This window comes from Pelodiscus sinensis, chromosome 10, assembly GCF_049634645.1.
Source record: "Pelodiscus sinensis isolate JC-2024 chromosome 10, ASM4963464v1, whole genome shotgun sequence".
Lineage (NCBI taxonomy): Eukaryota > Metazoa > Chordata > Testudines > Trionychidae > Pelodiscus > Pelodiscus sinensis.
In genome coordinates this window covers 8,652,725-8,667,668 of record NC_134720.1, presented here as the reverse complement: position 1 = coordinate 8,667,668, position 14,944 = coordinate 8,652,725, and the positions used below count along the sequence as shown (strand labels likewise).

Here is a 14,944-nt window from a genome sequence, read left to right as displayed (position 1 = left end):
GCATGTAGAAGTTATTGAGCCACTGCTGGTCGTCCCACTGCTCCAGGACCAGCCTGTCCCACCAGTCCGAACTGGTGTCGAGCCTCCAAAAACGCCTCTCCACTGTGGGGTGCAGTTGCCAGAGTGGAGCAGCCGCAGCCATGGAGAGGATCCCCAGAATGAGCTATGGGTCCAGGTCATGCAAGACCAGGAAGGCAGCTGGCACAAAGTGCTGCAAAAACTGCAGCGTGGCCGTTTGAGGCCATCGCATGCCCAGGGGCAGCTCCGCTCCATGGCACAGAGAACAAAGCTGTGGCATCTGAAAAAGCAGGCAACCACAGCAGGCACTGATAAAACTTTGCTCTCCCTCGAAGAGGTAGCAAGCAGGCAGCAGCAGCAGAGAAATGGCTGCCCAGGGGGGTCCCTTTAAGCGTGTGTCTCTGCAAGGCTCCGGCACCAGCACTCGGAAGCAGCTGGAGACCGAAAGCCCTGGCTGAAGTGGTTCCGGGTGGCCTTTTATGCAAGACAGCGTCCAATCAGTCTGGTTTCAACGCACTTCTGTGTGTGGATTCTCTCTTTCGGAAGACGTTTTTTCAGAAGATCTCTTTAAAAAAACGCTTCTTGCGCAAGAAGCCTGCGGTCTAGACATAGGCTCTGTGCCCAAGTCTCCTAGAAACAGTAATAGAATTCCATCAGAGTGACTGCTTTATTGATTGCAGGACCAAAAGCATAAATATGGGTACAAATAAATGGAAGTAGCACAAGTTCAGGAATTGCCAGTGAAGTATAGAAACCTAACACTGTAAACGCAACATGTATTCAAACACTTACCACTTTTTCTATGGCAAGGACTGCACACCAGGGTTCCATTGCCTATGGCAGTGTGCAACAGCAGAACAAAGAAACAGTCCCTCCCCAAAGATCTTGCACTCTAATGTTTTGTTATAGTCTCTGGTTCATAACTGTGCCCTTTATGCTCTATAATTGCCAATGTTATTGCCGCTTGCACTGTAAGCGCTGTGAAGCATAAACCATCATTTTGTTCTGTGTTTGTTCAGCCATTGTCTGTGATGGGGGCACTCCTGGGCAAATAATGAATACCAGAATAGCACTGAGAGGGCCAGATCATGGATCCAGTCATTCCATTTACAGGCAAAGCCAGTCCCTGCCCAGAGCATCTTGCTATCTATATAGATGAGGCAAACAAACAGAAATAGATCAATGGAAAGCAATAGTCAAGCAATATCTTAGGGTATGTCTACACTACAGCACTAATTCGAACTAACTTAATTCGAATTAGTTAATTCGAACTAAGCTAATTCGAACTAACGCATCTAGAACTAAAAACTAGTTCGAATTAGCACTTTGCTAATTCGAACTAGCATGTCCACATTGAGTGGACCCTGAACCGGGGTTAAGGATGGCCGGAAGCAGTGCTGGCAGGGCATCAGATGAGGACTTAGAGCGTGGAGCTGCTGTCTCAGGCTAGCCGAGGGCTGTGCTTAAAGGGACCCGACCCCCCACCCCGGACAGACAGTTCTCAGGGGTTCCCCGCTCGCTTGTCTAATTCGATGAGGGACAGCAAAGCAGTCCTGGCTTGGAGTGCCCTGAATGCCCACACTCGGCACATCACAGCACTCGGCCATCAGCCCGGCTGCACTTGCCGCAGGCTGCCATCCGGGGGAGGGGGTCAGTCGAGGGGCTTCAGGAGAGCTTCCACCCCGAGAAGCCCGCAGAGCCACCCCAGTCCTCCCCATCGGGGGCTCGTGCCCCATTCCTCCCTCACCTCCTTCCACTTACCCCTCCCTAGCCCCCCTTCCTATTGTACAAAATAAAGGACACGTGTGTTCAAAAATAGAAACTCTCTTTATTGAACAAAACTCGGGGAGACTGGGAAAAGGAGGTGGGAGAGGGGAAGAGAGAGGGTGGGAGAGGGGAGGGCAACTAAAATGATCAGGGGGTTGGAATAGGTCCCATATGAAGAGAGGCTAAAGAGACTGGGACTTTTCAGCTTAGAAAAGAGGAGACGAAGGGGGGATATGATAGAGGTCTATAAAAGCACGAGTGGTATGGAGAGGGTGCATAAAGAAAAGTTCTTCATTAGTTCCCATAATAGAAGGACTAGAGGACACCAAATGAAATGAATGGGTAGCAGGCTTCAAACTAATAACAGCTAGTTCTTCTTCACAAAGCAAATAGTCAACCTGTGGAACTCCTTGCTGCAGGAGGCTGTGAAGGCAGAGTTTAAAGAGAAGTGAGATAAAGGGTACATCTAGACTACATGCCTCTGGTGACAGAGGCATGTAGATTAGGCTACCGAACATAGTAAAATGAAGCAGCGATTTAAATAATCGCCGCTTCATTTAAATTTACATGGCTGCCGCGCTGAGCCAACAAACAGCTGATCAGCTGTTTGTCACCTCAGCGTGATAGTCTGGATGCTCCCCTGCCGACATCAAAGGTATTTGTCGACCACCCTGGTAAACCTCATCCCAGGCCTCTGTTTGTGGAAGGCTGGAGATGGATGGCATGAGACAAATGGCTTGGTCATTGTCTTCGGTCCATCCCCTGCAGGGTACCTAGTGTTGGCCACTGTCGGCAGACAGGCTACTGGGCTAGATGGACCTTTGGTCTGACCCAGTACAGCCATTCCTATGTTCTTATGTTCTATGCTCAGGACTCAGGGTCGGGGGTCTCACTGGACCACCTTGATTTTCATGCAAACCTGCTCCTGGGTGGCCAGCCTGGCAGCTATCCTGCCCTAGACGGCCACTTTCCTGTGCCTAGTGTGGAGGTCGTGGACGTTGGAGGTTTCCCCCCAAACCTCGATGAGGTCCACGATGTCCGCACTAGACCAGGCGGGTGCCCGCCTCTTGCAGCCCCGGGCAGGCTCCTGGGAGCCGCCAGCCTGGTCCCGGGAAGAGGCGGAGGGCTGGGTGGCAGCGGGTGGCTGGCTCATGCCGTGCCAGGTGCAGGGTCTGCTGGCTGGGTGCTGGCAGGCTTGCACCTGGCACGGGCACGGTAGCCAGACTGTGCCCCTTTAAGGGCTCCGGGGCCGGGAGGGGGGCAGAAGAGTTTCCCTGGTTGTGCCCAGAGTGGCCACCAGGGAAAGCTGGGGAGGGCTAGCCTCCCACTAGTTCGAATTAAGTGGCTACACAGCCCTTAATTCGAACTACTTAATTCGAACTAGGCGTTAGTCCTCGTAGAATGAGGTTTACCTAGTTCGAATTAAGTTCGAACTAGCGGTTTGTATGTGTAGCGCCTATTAAAGTTAATTCGAACTAACGTCTGTTAGTTTGAATTAACTTTGTAGTGTAGACATACCCTGTCAGATATAGTCTTAATATGCTGAGTTCTTCCTCAGCACAGGATAAAGATGACACTGCTGAGCAGAAAGAGTATTAGGAATTAATGAGTTGCTAAAGCTTGTGTATTAATGGTTATAATTTAGCACATTCCAGAACAGAGTTCAGGCACATAGGCTGGCAAGAGTGGACTTGCTTAGTGCTCTCTTGCCCATACTGTGTGCATCCTGTGGATAATACTTCTGGTCTGCAGTGCTATCAAGCCAGCACCTTTCATGAGCACTAATTCCTTTGCATTTTCAAATTGAAAAGGGTCACCTGCTGTATTTCTACAGCTTTGCTGGCTGGGTTCTGCCACCCAGTGATATGCATGCCATTCTGTAATTGTGTGAGCCCTCTGCGACAGAATTACTCGAGGGGGGGGAGAGCTTTCTGTTGTAACTAAACTCTGCAAATTAACCACTCCCCTGGGATTGGGAAGAGAGTACAGAATTAGGGGAAAAGAGGATAAACATAAACCAACAGCTTTTTCCCCCGCCCACTTCCTTCACACACAGGATCAGATTCTTAGCTCCCTTTTCTAAGGCTACGGCTACACTATCGCCTTCTTCCAGAAAAGCTTATGCAAATGAAGCGTGGCGTGGAATATCGCCGCACTTCATTTGCATAATTAATTAGCAGCCACTTTTGCGCAAGAGGCTTTTGTGCAAAAAGAAGCTGTGTAGACGGCTCCTTTTTGCACAAACCCTCCCTCTTGCGCAAGAGCCATTCTTCCTGAAAAAGTGAACCAGAGTTGCTGGACTGCCTTGCCTGGACTGACACCTGCACAACCTGCACAGGCTGTCTCCTCTCCAGCCTCAGATCTTCAAGCTCGCCCAAGCAAGCATCTGGCAATCTGAAGGGTATGTCTACACTACAAAGTTAATTAGAACTAACAGCCGTTAGTTCGAATTAATTTTAATAGCGTCTGTACATACAAACCGCTATTTCAAATTTAATTTGAAATAGCAGAGCACTTAATTCGAACTTGGTAAATCTCATTCTACGAGGAATAACGCCTAATTTGAAATAGCTAATTTGAAGTAAGTGCTGGGTAGACCCTTATTTTGAATTAGGGGGCCTCCAGCCCTTCCCAGTTCCCCCTGGTGGCCACTCTGGGCCAAACCAGGAAAACTCCTCTCCTCTCCCCCAGCCCCGGGGCCCTTAAAGGGGTAGCAGAGAGCACTTGCCAGAGCCAGCCCTGCCAACAGTCTCTGCCCCGACCCAGTGGCCCCAGGATGAGCCAGACAGCCAGTGACAGCCAGCCCAGTCCCCCAGCACCCAGGGGCCAGCCAGGGGCAGTAGAAGGCGCACGCCCTCCTGGACTAGTGCGGAGGTCATGGACCTCGTTGAGGTTTGGGAGCAGACCCCCAACATCCATGATCTCTGCACTAGACGGAGGAACGCGGCTGTCTACGGCCACATAGCGGCTACCATGGTCCGAAAGGGACACAGGTGCACCCAGAAGCAGGTGCGCCTGAAAGTCAAAGAGCTGCAGCAGGTGTACGCCAGGGCCACCAGGGGCAGCGCCGCAGCAGGAGCTGCCACCTGCTCCTACTTCCCCACCCTCGACCAACTCCTGGGGAGTGGGGCAGTCCACGCCAGCCTGGGAGGCAGCAAGCTGGGACCGGAGGGCCCTGACCTGGGCTCACCGGAGGGGCCACCGCCAGCTGTTCCAGCACCAGTGTTGGCAGGGTTGTCCAGGGAGGCCATACCGGGTAAGTGCTAGCACTGTCCCCTGGCCGGGGGGGAGGCGGAGAGGGAGACCAGAGACCGTGCGCATGGGCCATGCCTCCCACGGATCACGCAGCCACCTGTGCACGTGTGAGCACGTGCCATGCCACCCTTGGGCAGGTGGCTCCAGCTGCGTGACACCCAGGGGCCGTGGCCCAATAGGCACATGCGTGTGTGAAGAGACTTGACACGCTCCCGACCCCGGAGCGGGACCCAGCAGGATGCCCTCCCTTCACAAGCCCCCTCTACACAGAGGCAGGGGACATCTCCCCCCCGCCCCGGCCACACTATACACGGCACAGGGGCATGGGTACGGTCCTGGGGCAGCTCCCAATCCCGGGGAGAACCAGACATCCTCACCATGCCTCTGTGCAAGCACAGCAGCTCTGACAGTGCAGGGCACTGTTGCCCTCACGTCGCGGGGAGGGAGGGGCTGGGCATCATCCACTGTGTCCCCAGGGAGAACTGACCACTTCTCTTCTTTCTCTGCAGCTGCACCAGCTGCTCGTGCAGGGTGCACCACCCCGCCCGGGACACGCTCCCGCACCCGCGGCCTGCTCCGAACCACCACCACGTGGCAGGAGTACCGGGACCAGCACCTGGGGGCCCTGCGAGCCCTGTACCGCACCATCCAGGCCTGGATGCTGGAGGACCTGCAGCTCCACCGGGAGCAGCTTGTGGCGGACTGAGCAAGGAACTGTCAGCTGCAGGCCCTGCTGCAGACCATGGTGCCCTGTACTGGTACTGTGCCTGCTGCCCCCCTCAGCTACTGTCCCTCCTCCCACTCCTGCTCCCCCTCCCACCTCAACCTCCACACCCTCCCCCTCAAAGTCCACACCCCCCACCTCAACCGGCGCATCCTCCTCCTCATCCCCCCAGGGACGCCAATGCCCCCTCCCTTGCTGTGCCGGGAGGCGGTTGGCCTGGCGAGACCCCCACCCATGATCCCTGAGCTTCCCCTTCCCCTTCTTCCCCTTGCTTCCCCCTTCCAGCTCCCTCCTCCCAGTTTTCCCCCTCCCCTTTCCCACCCTCTCTCCTGCCCTCTCCCACCTCCTTTCCCCCGTCTCCCCACAGTTTCATTCCCCCTCCCCAGTTGAGTTGAATAAAGAGAGTTGTTATTTTTGAAAATACGTGTCTTTTATTTGACATCAGGAAGGGGGGCTAGGGGAGGGTAAGTGGAAGGGCAAGAGGGAGGAATGGGGCACAAGCCCCCAGTGGGGCAGATCGGAGAGACTATCAGCGCTCCTCAGGGTGGAAGCTCTCCCGCAGGGCCCCCTGGATCCTGACAGCCCCTCGATGGTCCTCCTGAATGGCAAGTGCAGACAGTGCAGCCAGGCTGCCGTCAACGTGTCCACGAGACGCAGCAGAGTCCCCGGGGGCAGGTCTGGTTCTATGTTGCAGAGTGCCGTGGTGTCTGGAGTGAGGGCAAGCAGAGCACTCCGAGACACAAATGCTTTGCTGTCCCTCAGCGAGGTAGCCAGCAAGCAGAGAAACCTGAGAACTGTCTGTCCGAGATGGGGGGTCGGTCCCTTTAAGCACAGACCTTGGCTAGCCTGAGGCAGCAGCCCCACACTCTAAGTCTGACCCTGATGCCCTGCCGGCACTGGTTCCGGCCAGCCTTACCTTCGATTCAGGGTCCTCTCAATGTGGACGTGCTATTTCGAATTAGAAAAACGCTATTTTGAATTAGTTTTTGTGTCTAGATGCGTTATTTCGAATTAGCTTAAGTTCGAATTAAGTTAATTTGAAATAATGCTGTAGTGTAGACATACCCTGAGATCCACAGGAGTGTGCACTCGAGGGTGGGATAAATGGTGGCAGTGTACATGCCAGTTAGATAAGTTTCCTTTATTTTTGTATACTTTAATTGATTGTATTCACTTTTAATCTGTTAAACCCTGTTTCTTTAAGTTAAGTAAAGCTGTGTTAATTCTAATTTAATCAATTAGATACACACTATTTATAATTGTTGTTTTGGAGTTAGACTCAGTTTATTACTGGAATAAGTTTATACCTGGAGACTCCCCAGGCACACCGTTAAGTGTGTACAGGGGCAGCCAAGTGGAAGCATCACCATTGTATATTCGTTTAAAGGCAAGGGACAGCAGCAAAGGAGTGGATAGGGGATTCCCAGCTATTCAACATCACCACTGGGGTACTCAAGATCGTCTTTTATGTTAAACACATCAGATGCCCAGGCTCACAGGTGAGCGTGGCCTGCCCCTGAGTAACCCAGGGAGGAAAAAGGGGGTTACATTACACAAGGTAAGTGCATGAGCGCATTTTCCCCTTTTGTGTCTGCCATGAGGGCTGCCAGAATTCCAGGGCTTGTGCTCCTTGGTCTCTAGCATGCCTGCTGGGGCTACACATGCCAGAGGGCCAATGGGAAGTAAGAGAGATGACCAGTCTAGCTACAGCCTCTGAACAAATAGGGTCTGGCCTGAGTCCACTACTTCAGTGTCCACTCCTGTGGTAGTAGACAGGGGCCTGCCCTCTCAAGAGAACTGATGCAGCATCTTCAAAGAGCATGGCAAGAGACATCCCTCAGGATGCTATCCTAAGAGCCTCTGCGAGCATTTTGCTTGCTTCTGTCCTACCCAACTAGTATGCCCCTTACCTATTCAACTGATCTAACAGACTTCCACGGTCTGCCTATCCTCAGCCTCAGTCCTTAGGTTTCAGTTCATGGTGAACACACAAGCAACTAAGTGTAGAATTTGATCTGTATGCTCTGCCACATCCAAAGCATAGTGAAAAAGTTTGCAAAGCATGGGCTACTTCTGCAGGTGCTGTTTTTTCTGGAATTAAAGCATCAGTGTCGAGGGCAATAAACTCTAAGGCAAAGCAAGCTATTTTCTTTATTCTTGTCAGTAAAGCTTTGGGTTTTTTTAATGTTGATACTTGGGGCCTGGTCTAGACTGGAGCAGACGGTCGACCCCAACTACGCAACTTCAGCAACATTAATTGCGTAGCTGGAGTCAACATATCTTAAATCACTGTCCAGACAGTGGGAGGTCAATAGCAGCAAATGCTCTCGTTGACTTCCCTTGCTCCTCATGAGGAGCAGGAGTACTGATGCTGAAGGGGGTACCCTCTGAGTTTGATTTAGTGTGTCTTTACTAAACCCACTAAGTGGAACCCAGGAAGGTCAACCGCAGGAGCATCAATGTTCCTGGTACTGTAGACGTGCTCTAAGGTGCATGTTTTGACTTTGACTTCTATATCCAAGTCCACCCAGCATTGGTAAGTATTTTAGAATTGGAATATTTTTCTTGACTCTCCTTCGTTCTGTTTGGGATTTTAAAATGGTGATATTTGTATCTATCAGAGTTCCAGCAAAGCAAATTCAGTCACACAGATTCCCACAGAGAGCCAGATTCTCAGCTTCCCTTGACTTCAGTGTAATTGCACTGATGTACTTCCACAAAGAATCTGAGCCAGTATCGCAAGAAAACAATGTGAAAAGTGCCTGATATTTTCTCTTCAACTATAATTAGCTGCTTGGTGCTAACATTCAGACACCTCATTTTGTAAATGACCTCAAATTAAGGATGGTAAGTGCTTCTCTAGCCATCTCTATGTGGCCCATGTTGATTTAAATAATGATGGTTCAATGAACTCTTTAGTATTTCTCTAACAATAAAATGCAAAAAAGCAATAGTAGGATTAGAGTCTCCAAACCATCATGGTGAAAATCAGTCAGTTTGTAGTAATGTCCCCACTCACAAAACTGTGTGACCACATAAGAATACATTTGATCAGACACACCAGTCTTTCCAGGCTATTACTCTTGCAGGTCCTATATTCTTTCTATTAATTTGCTTACTGAGGCTGTGTCTAGACTGGCCAGTTTTTCCGGAAAATCAGCCGCTTTTCTGGAAAAACTTGCCAGCTGTCTACACTGGCCGCTTGAATTTCCACAAAAGCACTGAGGGTATGTCTACACTACCCTCCTAGTTCGAACTAGGAAGGTAATGTATGCATACCGCACTTGCTAATGAAGCCCGGGATTTGAATTTCCCGGGCTTCATTAGCATAAGCGGGGAGCAGCCATTTTTTAATCCCCGCTGCTTCGAACCCCGTGCAGCGCGGCTACACGGGGCTCGAACTAGGTAGTTCGGACTAGGGTGCCTATTCCGAACTACCGGTACACCTCGTTTCACGAGGAGTAACGGTAGTTCGGAATAGGAACCTAGTCCGAACTACCTAGTTCGAGCCCCGTGTAGCCGCGCTGCACGGGGTTCGAAGCAGCGGGGATTTAAAAATGGTGGCTCCCCGCTTATGCTAATGAAGCCCGGGAAATTCAAATCCCGGGCTTCATTAGCAAGTGCGGTATGCATACATTACCCTCCTAGTTCGAACTAGCGGGGTAGTGTAGACATACCCAGACTTCCTACTGCAAGAAATCAGTGCTTCTTGCGCAAATACTATTCTGCTCTCGTTCAGGCAAAAGTCCCTTTTGCGCAAAGCTTTTGTGCAAAAGGGCCAGTGTAGACAGCTCAGATTTGTTTTCCGCAAAAAAGCCCCGATCGCAAAAATGGCGATTGGGGCTTTTTTGCAGAAAAGCTCATCTAGATTGGCACGGACGCTTTTCCGCAAAAAGTGCTTTTGTGGAAAAGCATCCGTGCCAATCTAGACGCTCTTTTCCGCAAATGCTTTTAACGGAAAAATCATGCCAATCTAGACGCAGCCTAAGGGTACATCTACACTGTAGTGTTTTCTGGAATAACAGCCATTATTCTGGAAAAACAATACTAAGCATCCACACTACAATTGTGTTATTTTGACAGAAAGTCAAAATAACGGAGGGCTTTTTCCAACAGCGGTAACCCTCATTCTGCGAGGAATAAGCCTTTTTCCGAAAAAGGCGTGTGTGGACATGGAAGAGGGAATTATTTCAAAAAACGAGGCCTCCAAGACATAACTCGGGTGCCCTGCGGGCCACACCATCCACATTCATCGCAACTCTAGAATTCCAATCTCCTGACAGCTCTTAAAGATGCAGACACCGGGGACAGGGCTTATGGAGAAAGCTGGCCCACAGAGCTGCAACACACTGCGCGGCTGCCAGTGCCACATATCTGGGCACCAATGTCCCAGCCACGAGCCCCCCCAAGAGCCTACTTGCCCTCCCAGGGAGCATGCCCAGAGCTCCCAGGAGCCTGCCAGGGACCGGAAAAGGTGTGCACCATCCTGGTCTGGGGTGGAGATCCTGGTCCTCCTGGAGGCATGGGACAACAAAGAGAACCTCCTGGATCTCCACTCCAGCTGCAGGAATGCAGACATATTTGGCCAGATGGCCGAGACCTTGGCCACAAGGGGCCACCATAGGAACCTTGAGCAGGTCCACAGCAAGGTGAAGGAGGGCAGGAGGCCTACACCAGGGCGAGGGAGCGCAGCTCATGCTTCGGGGCAGAACTCCACTCCTCCCCCTATTATGAAGAACTCCACAGCATCCTGGGGGGGTGCTGAAGCCCCTTCCCCACCCCTGGTGGTGGACTTGGAGCTGGAGACGCCTGTCGTTGCCTGCCCAGGGGTCCCAGCCCAGGAAGAGGAGGAGCTAGAGGAGGAGCTAGAGGAGGAGCTAGAGGAGGAGGAGGAAACGGTCAGCACAATCACCCTGGAGCTGGTACCCCAGGCATCCTCTGAGGCCTCTTCCAGAAAATCTTATTCTGAAAGAAGCTTGCAGTATAGATGTACCCTCAGGTGCTACAGGACCATCATTGTTTTTTACGTTTTTTTTTAATTACAGACGAACACGGCTACCCCTCTGAGACATTTATAAGGTGTACATCAAAGGCATCTAAGCACCACACAGAACAGGAAATGCAAACCATTAAAAACTGTAACAGAAAAGCCAGACAGTCACATGCACAGCTAATACACTACATCAAGACAATCTGACACCAACAAAACCATCAGGGAAGCCACCTTGCTAGTAGAAGCTGGCTTGGGATATTTGGGAAGCACTGTTCCAGGAACCTGCACATTCACATTCTTATCACGTTTCATGGCAACTATAGCTAGAGATTATTTGATTTTAAAAGTGTTTTCTGGTATTTATCAGTGGGTCATTAACCTTAACAACATCAACATGTCAATTGTCAGCAAGATAAAAAAGGCCATTATAGCAAAACGAGCACATTTGTACATACAGAAATGGATTCCTGCTGAGTTATTAGCTCTGTACAAGCACAGCCATCAGTGTAGTGAGGAATTAGGAAGGAATTAATGGCTGTATTACGTATAATGATGAAGAGCTAGATGCAAACTGAATTAGATGGTTAAGCACATGCAGAGACCTAGAGGTTCGGTTCATGAGAGGAATAATGCAGATCACCTTTTATTTTCTATGACTTGTGCCCACCCACTCTGAATGGGAAGAGGGAGCCTTGGTCAATGCAAGGGACGACAAACTTGTGTCATGCAAGTCGGGGTGGGATCTTATCTATTGAACTATGGGATAAGGGAGGGAATCCTCTCTTCACTAGACGAAACACATCTGGAATTCCATGTGTAGAATGAGTAGATGAGAGGAACTAAAGAGTCCACATGTCCTCTGTCAGCTCCCTTGCGGGTGGTTCCAAGGACAGGCATGCGAAATAGCAACGGAGCCTCGGAATGTTGGCAATGAAATGGAGCGGGAAGTGCAGAAATGAGAGCCTGTACAGCAGACATATTGAAACCTAGCAATAAATCCTGTGTATGACGTGAGTGTGGCATCTGCTCTACCAGGAGTAATAATGACACAAATCATGACAGGCCAGGAGCCTGCCAGGCTGCTCCCGCTCTCAATGTACAGAGGGAGCCAGCGGCATAAAGGACAGCTGTGTCCAGAGTCCAGCATTGTAGGAGGGGGGAGAAGCTTGGAAGATGCAGCATGCTGAAATCTCTGAGGCATCAGGTAGAAAGGGGGAGCATCAGACTGCCTGCACGTCCTAGTGTAAAACGGGTAAGTGGCAGCAGCATAAGGATGAGGAGAGAGCCGCTCCTCCAGTAGCTTTGCCTCTGCTAGCGGAAGTCTTGCTCCTTAACACTTTGCTAAACATAAATATTTGAAATAGAATCAGAGTATTAAAGTAGCTTTATGTAGCTCTCCTCTTCTCTGAGCTGGTTATGTCTCGAGCATGCCTGTACTGCCAGCAGATTCATTTATTCCTGTCAAACGACTTTCATTACTCTAGTACAATCCTGCAGTCCAGAGGGTATTATGAACAGTGTGTCTGGATTCTGAATCGCCTGGCTTTCGCTGAGGTTCATTTCTGACCCGTAACACACTTCAGGTGGGTGGGAAAGTTGTCTATCATTTGTGCGTGTTTCAAAAAAAAAGGGAATTCAAAAAGCCTGGCAATTCCCATTTGGTAAATCTAATTTCAAGCCTTAGCGAGATGATGGAGAGTTTGGTTCTTCAGCCCATGGAGCAGAACAAGCAGCAGGCTTTTGCTCCTCTCAACTACAACATCAGTTCAAATAAGCAAGTTGGGGAGTGGTGCTCTGCTCACAGTCAACGGCAAGGAGAAGGAACTGCTCTGTGGAGCCAGGCTGAGACAGGAACTGCTAGGTGGGGGGGAGAGGGAGTGAGGAGAAAACAAGGAGGAAATGGCTTAGTGGGAGTGAGGTGCAGCTGGTGGAATGAAGCCCCCTTCCAAACTCCCTCCCATTCTGCCAACAAAGATTGTAACCTCTAATTCAACAGAACATGAGAACATTAGAATGGCCGTACTGGTTCAGACCAAAGATCTGACAGTGATCATGCCAGATGCCCCAGAGGGAGTGAACAGAACAGGGAATCATCAAGCAATCCTGTCATCCATTTCCAGCCTTTGACAAACAGAGATTAGGGACGCCATTCCTACCCATCCTGGCTAATAGCCATTGATGGATCTCACCTCCATGAATTTATCTAGCTATTTTTTGAACCCTGTTAAAGTCCTGGTCTTCACAACATCCCCTGGCAAGGAGTTCCACAGGTTGACTGTGCACTGTGTGAAGAAAAACTTCCTATTGTTTGTTTTAAATCTGCTACCTAATTTAATTTAGTTCTTATGTTGTGGGAACAAGAGAATTACTTTTCCTTATTCACTTTCTGCATACCTGTCACTTTCACCATACCTCTATCATATCCCCTTTAAGTCCCCTCTTTTTAAAGCTGAAAAGTCCCACTCTTTTTAATCTCTCTTCATATGGCACCCATTCCAAACTCCTAATCACTTTTGTTGCCCTTTTTTGAACCTTTTCCAATGTCAATAGATCTCTTTTGAGATGAGGCGACCACATCTCTATTGAGTATTGAAGCTGTGGGCATACCACGGATTTATAACAGGAGATAAGAGTAGACCATGTGGCCCTTCGGATTGCTACCAAGTGCCCTACTCTGCCTCCTCAAAAAGTGGGAACAAATAACTTCTCTGATAAGGCAGTACAGTAGTTCTCAACTAGGAGTCTGGGGACCTTGGAGATCTGTCAGCAGGTTTCAGGGGCTTTGCCAAGGGGGAAGCTCAGAAAGAAAAAGGTTGAGAATCTCTGGTTAAATAAGTTACTAAGTTAAAATAAAACACGCCAGCTAAGCCTAGCACACTACGAGAATGCGGCTAAGAGTCCTGTGGCACCTAATAGACTACCAAAGTATCGGAGCATAAGCTTTCGTGGGCAAAGACCCACTTCATTCATTGTTGCATCTGACGAAGTGGGTCTTTGCCCACGAAAGCCACAGGACTCCTCACCACTTTTGCAGATTCAGACTAACATGGCTACCCCTCTGATACTCAACACTATGAGAAGTTGTTACAAATCATAATTTATCACCCTAGTTCTTATTTTGCAAATAGTGCCACTTCCCCATCATCATGATTAAATCATGACCTATTCTGTCTCCAGAACAGACTGACATGCTTTTTAGATGTGTTGAAAACATTCAGTGTCCTCCATGATGTTTAGGTAACCACGGTTGGATTCAAATGTGTTTTGCCCTTACGTCTCCGGCAGATAAGTCAGAACTCTCATAATAAAGCTGCTTTGGCATAATGACTGCTCGATCTGCTAGTGGAGATAACTGAGTGGATTTGAGATGCACAAATTCAAACACTGTAATGGTTTTCTGAAAGCAAGAACTGCCTTAAGGAACGGATTTAACCAGACAAGGACTTGGGAGAAGAGTCTAATTCTCATATTTTTTCTTGCTATCTTTAGCTGACTGGAAACAAAGAGAAGGGCAAAATACCAGAACAAAGATAACTGGAGGTGTGAATGAGTTGCTCTGTTACTGTGTGCTATTTGATACCACTTCTGAATGAATGGATCTTTGTTTTGAGGATTCAAACAGCAGATGCTTGGCACTCTCTGATATCTACTTTGGCAACATGTTTCATTTTACATGGCACTGAATCCATGTTTTACATTTCATCAAGGTTCCTTGAGGAATATGGACTTGACCCAAGACCCACAGGAGGTGATGGAAAGATGCATTTTGATTTCAGTGGACTTTGGATCAGGCCTTGTCATTGAAACAAGACCAGCTCCAGGGATAGAGCAGATACTGATGGCCGCACTTCTGAAAGGGACAAATGCTTGCTCGGTTGGCTTGTCAGAGCTAGACAAATAATGGTGCTTCTAATCTTTATCGTCTTTCAAATGGTAAATAATCATCCTAGCTATAATTACCGATGCTCTGTATTTAGAGTAAAGTGTTTCAGAAATGCTGAACTGCATGATCGTCAATTTATATCATTTTTAAAAACATATTGAGAAATATGAGCGCGATCGCTGCAATGATCCTTACTTTCTTTGGTCAGCTTTCACACAGAAAAGCATCCCATCAGGGATCAGGCCTGGCTGTGCTGGGCATTGTACGTGCCTAATGAAAAGAAGGCCCTGGCCACACATAGCTT

The 14,944-nt window shown here is 49.4% G+C and overlaps 1 protein-coding gene across 1 annotated transcript in view; it reads left to right on the top strand.

The window, feature by feature from the left end:
• Positions 1-5,897, top strand: part of LOC102447587 (glypican-5-like) — a 741,836-nt gene extending 735,939 nt beyond the window's left edge. Inside the window, exon 9 of the mRNA XM_075937487.1 lies at positions 5,550-5,897. Within this exon, the coding sequence (XP_075793602.1) occupies positions 5,550-5,746 (197 nt within the window). The 3' untranslated portion in view covers positions 5,747-5,897. The remainder of the gene's footprint in view (positions 1-5,549) is intronic.
• Positions 5,898-14,944: the final 9,047 nt, after the last annotated feature.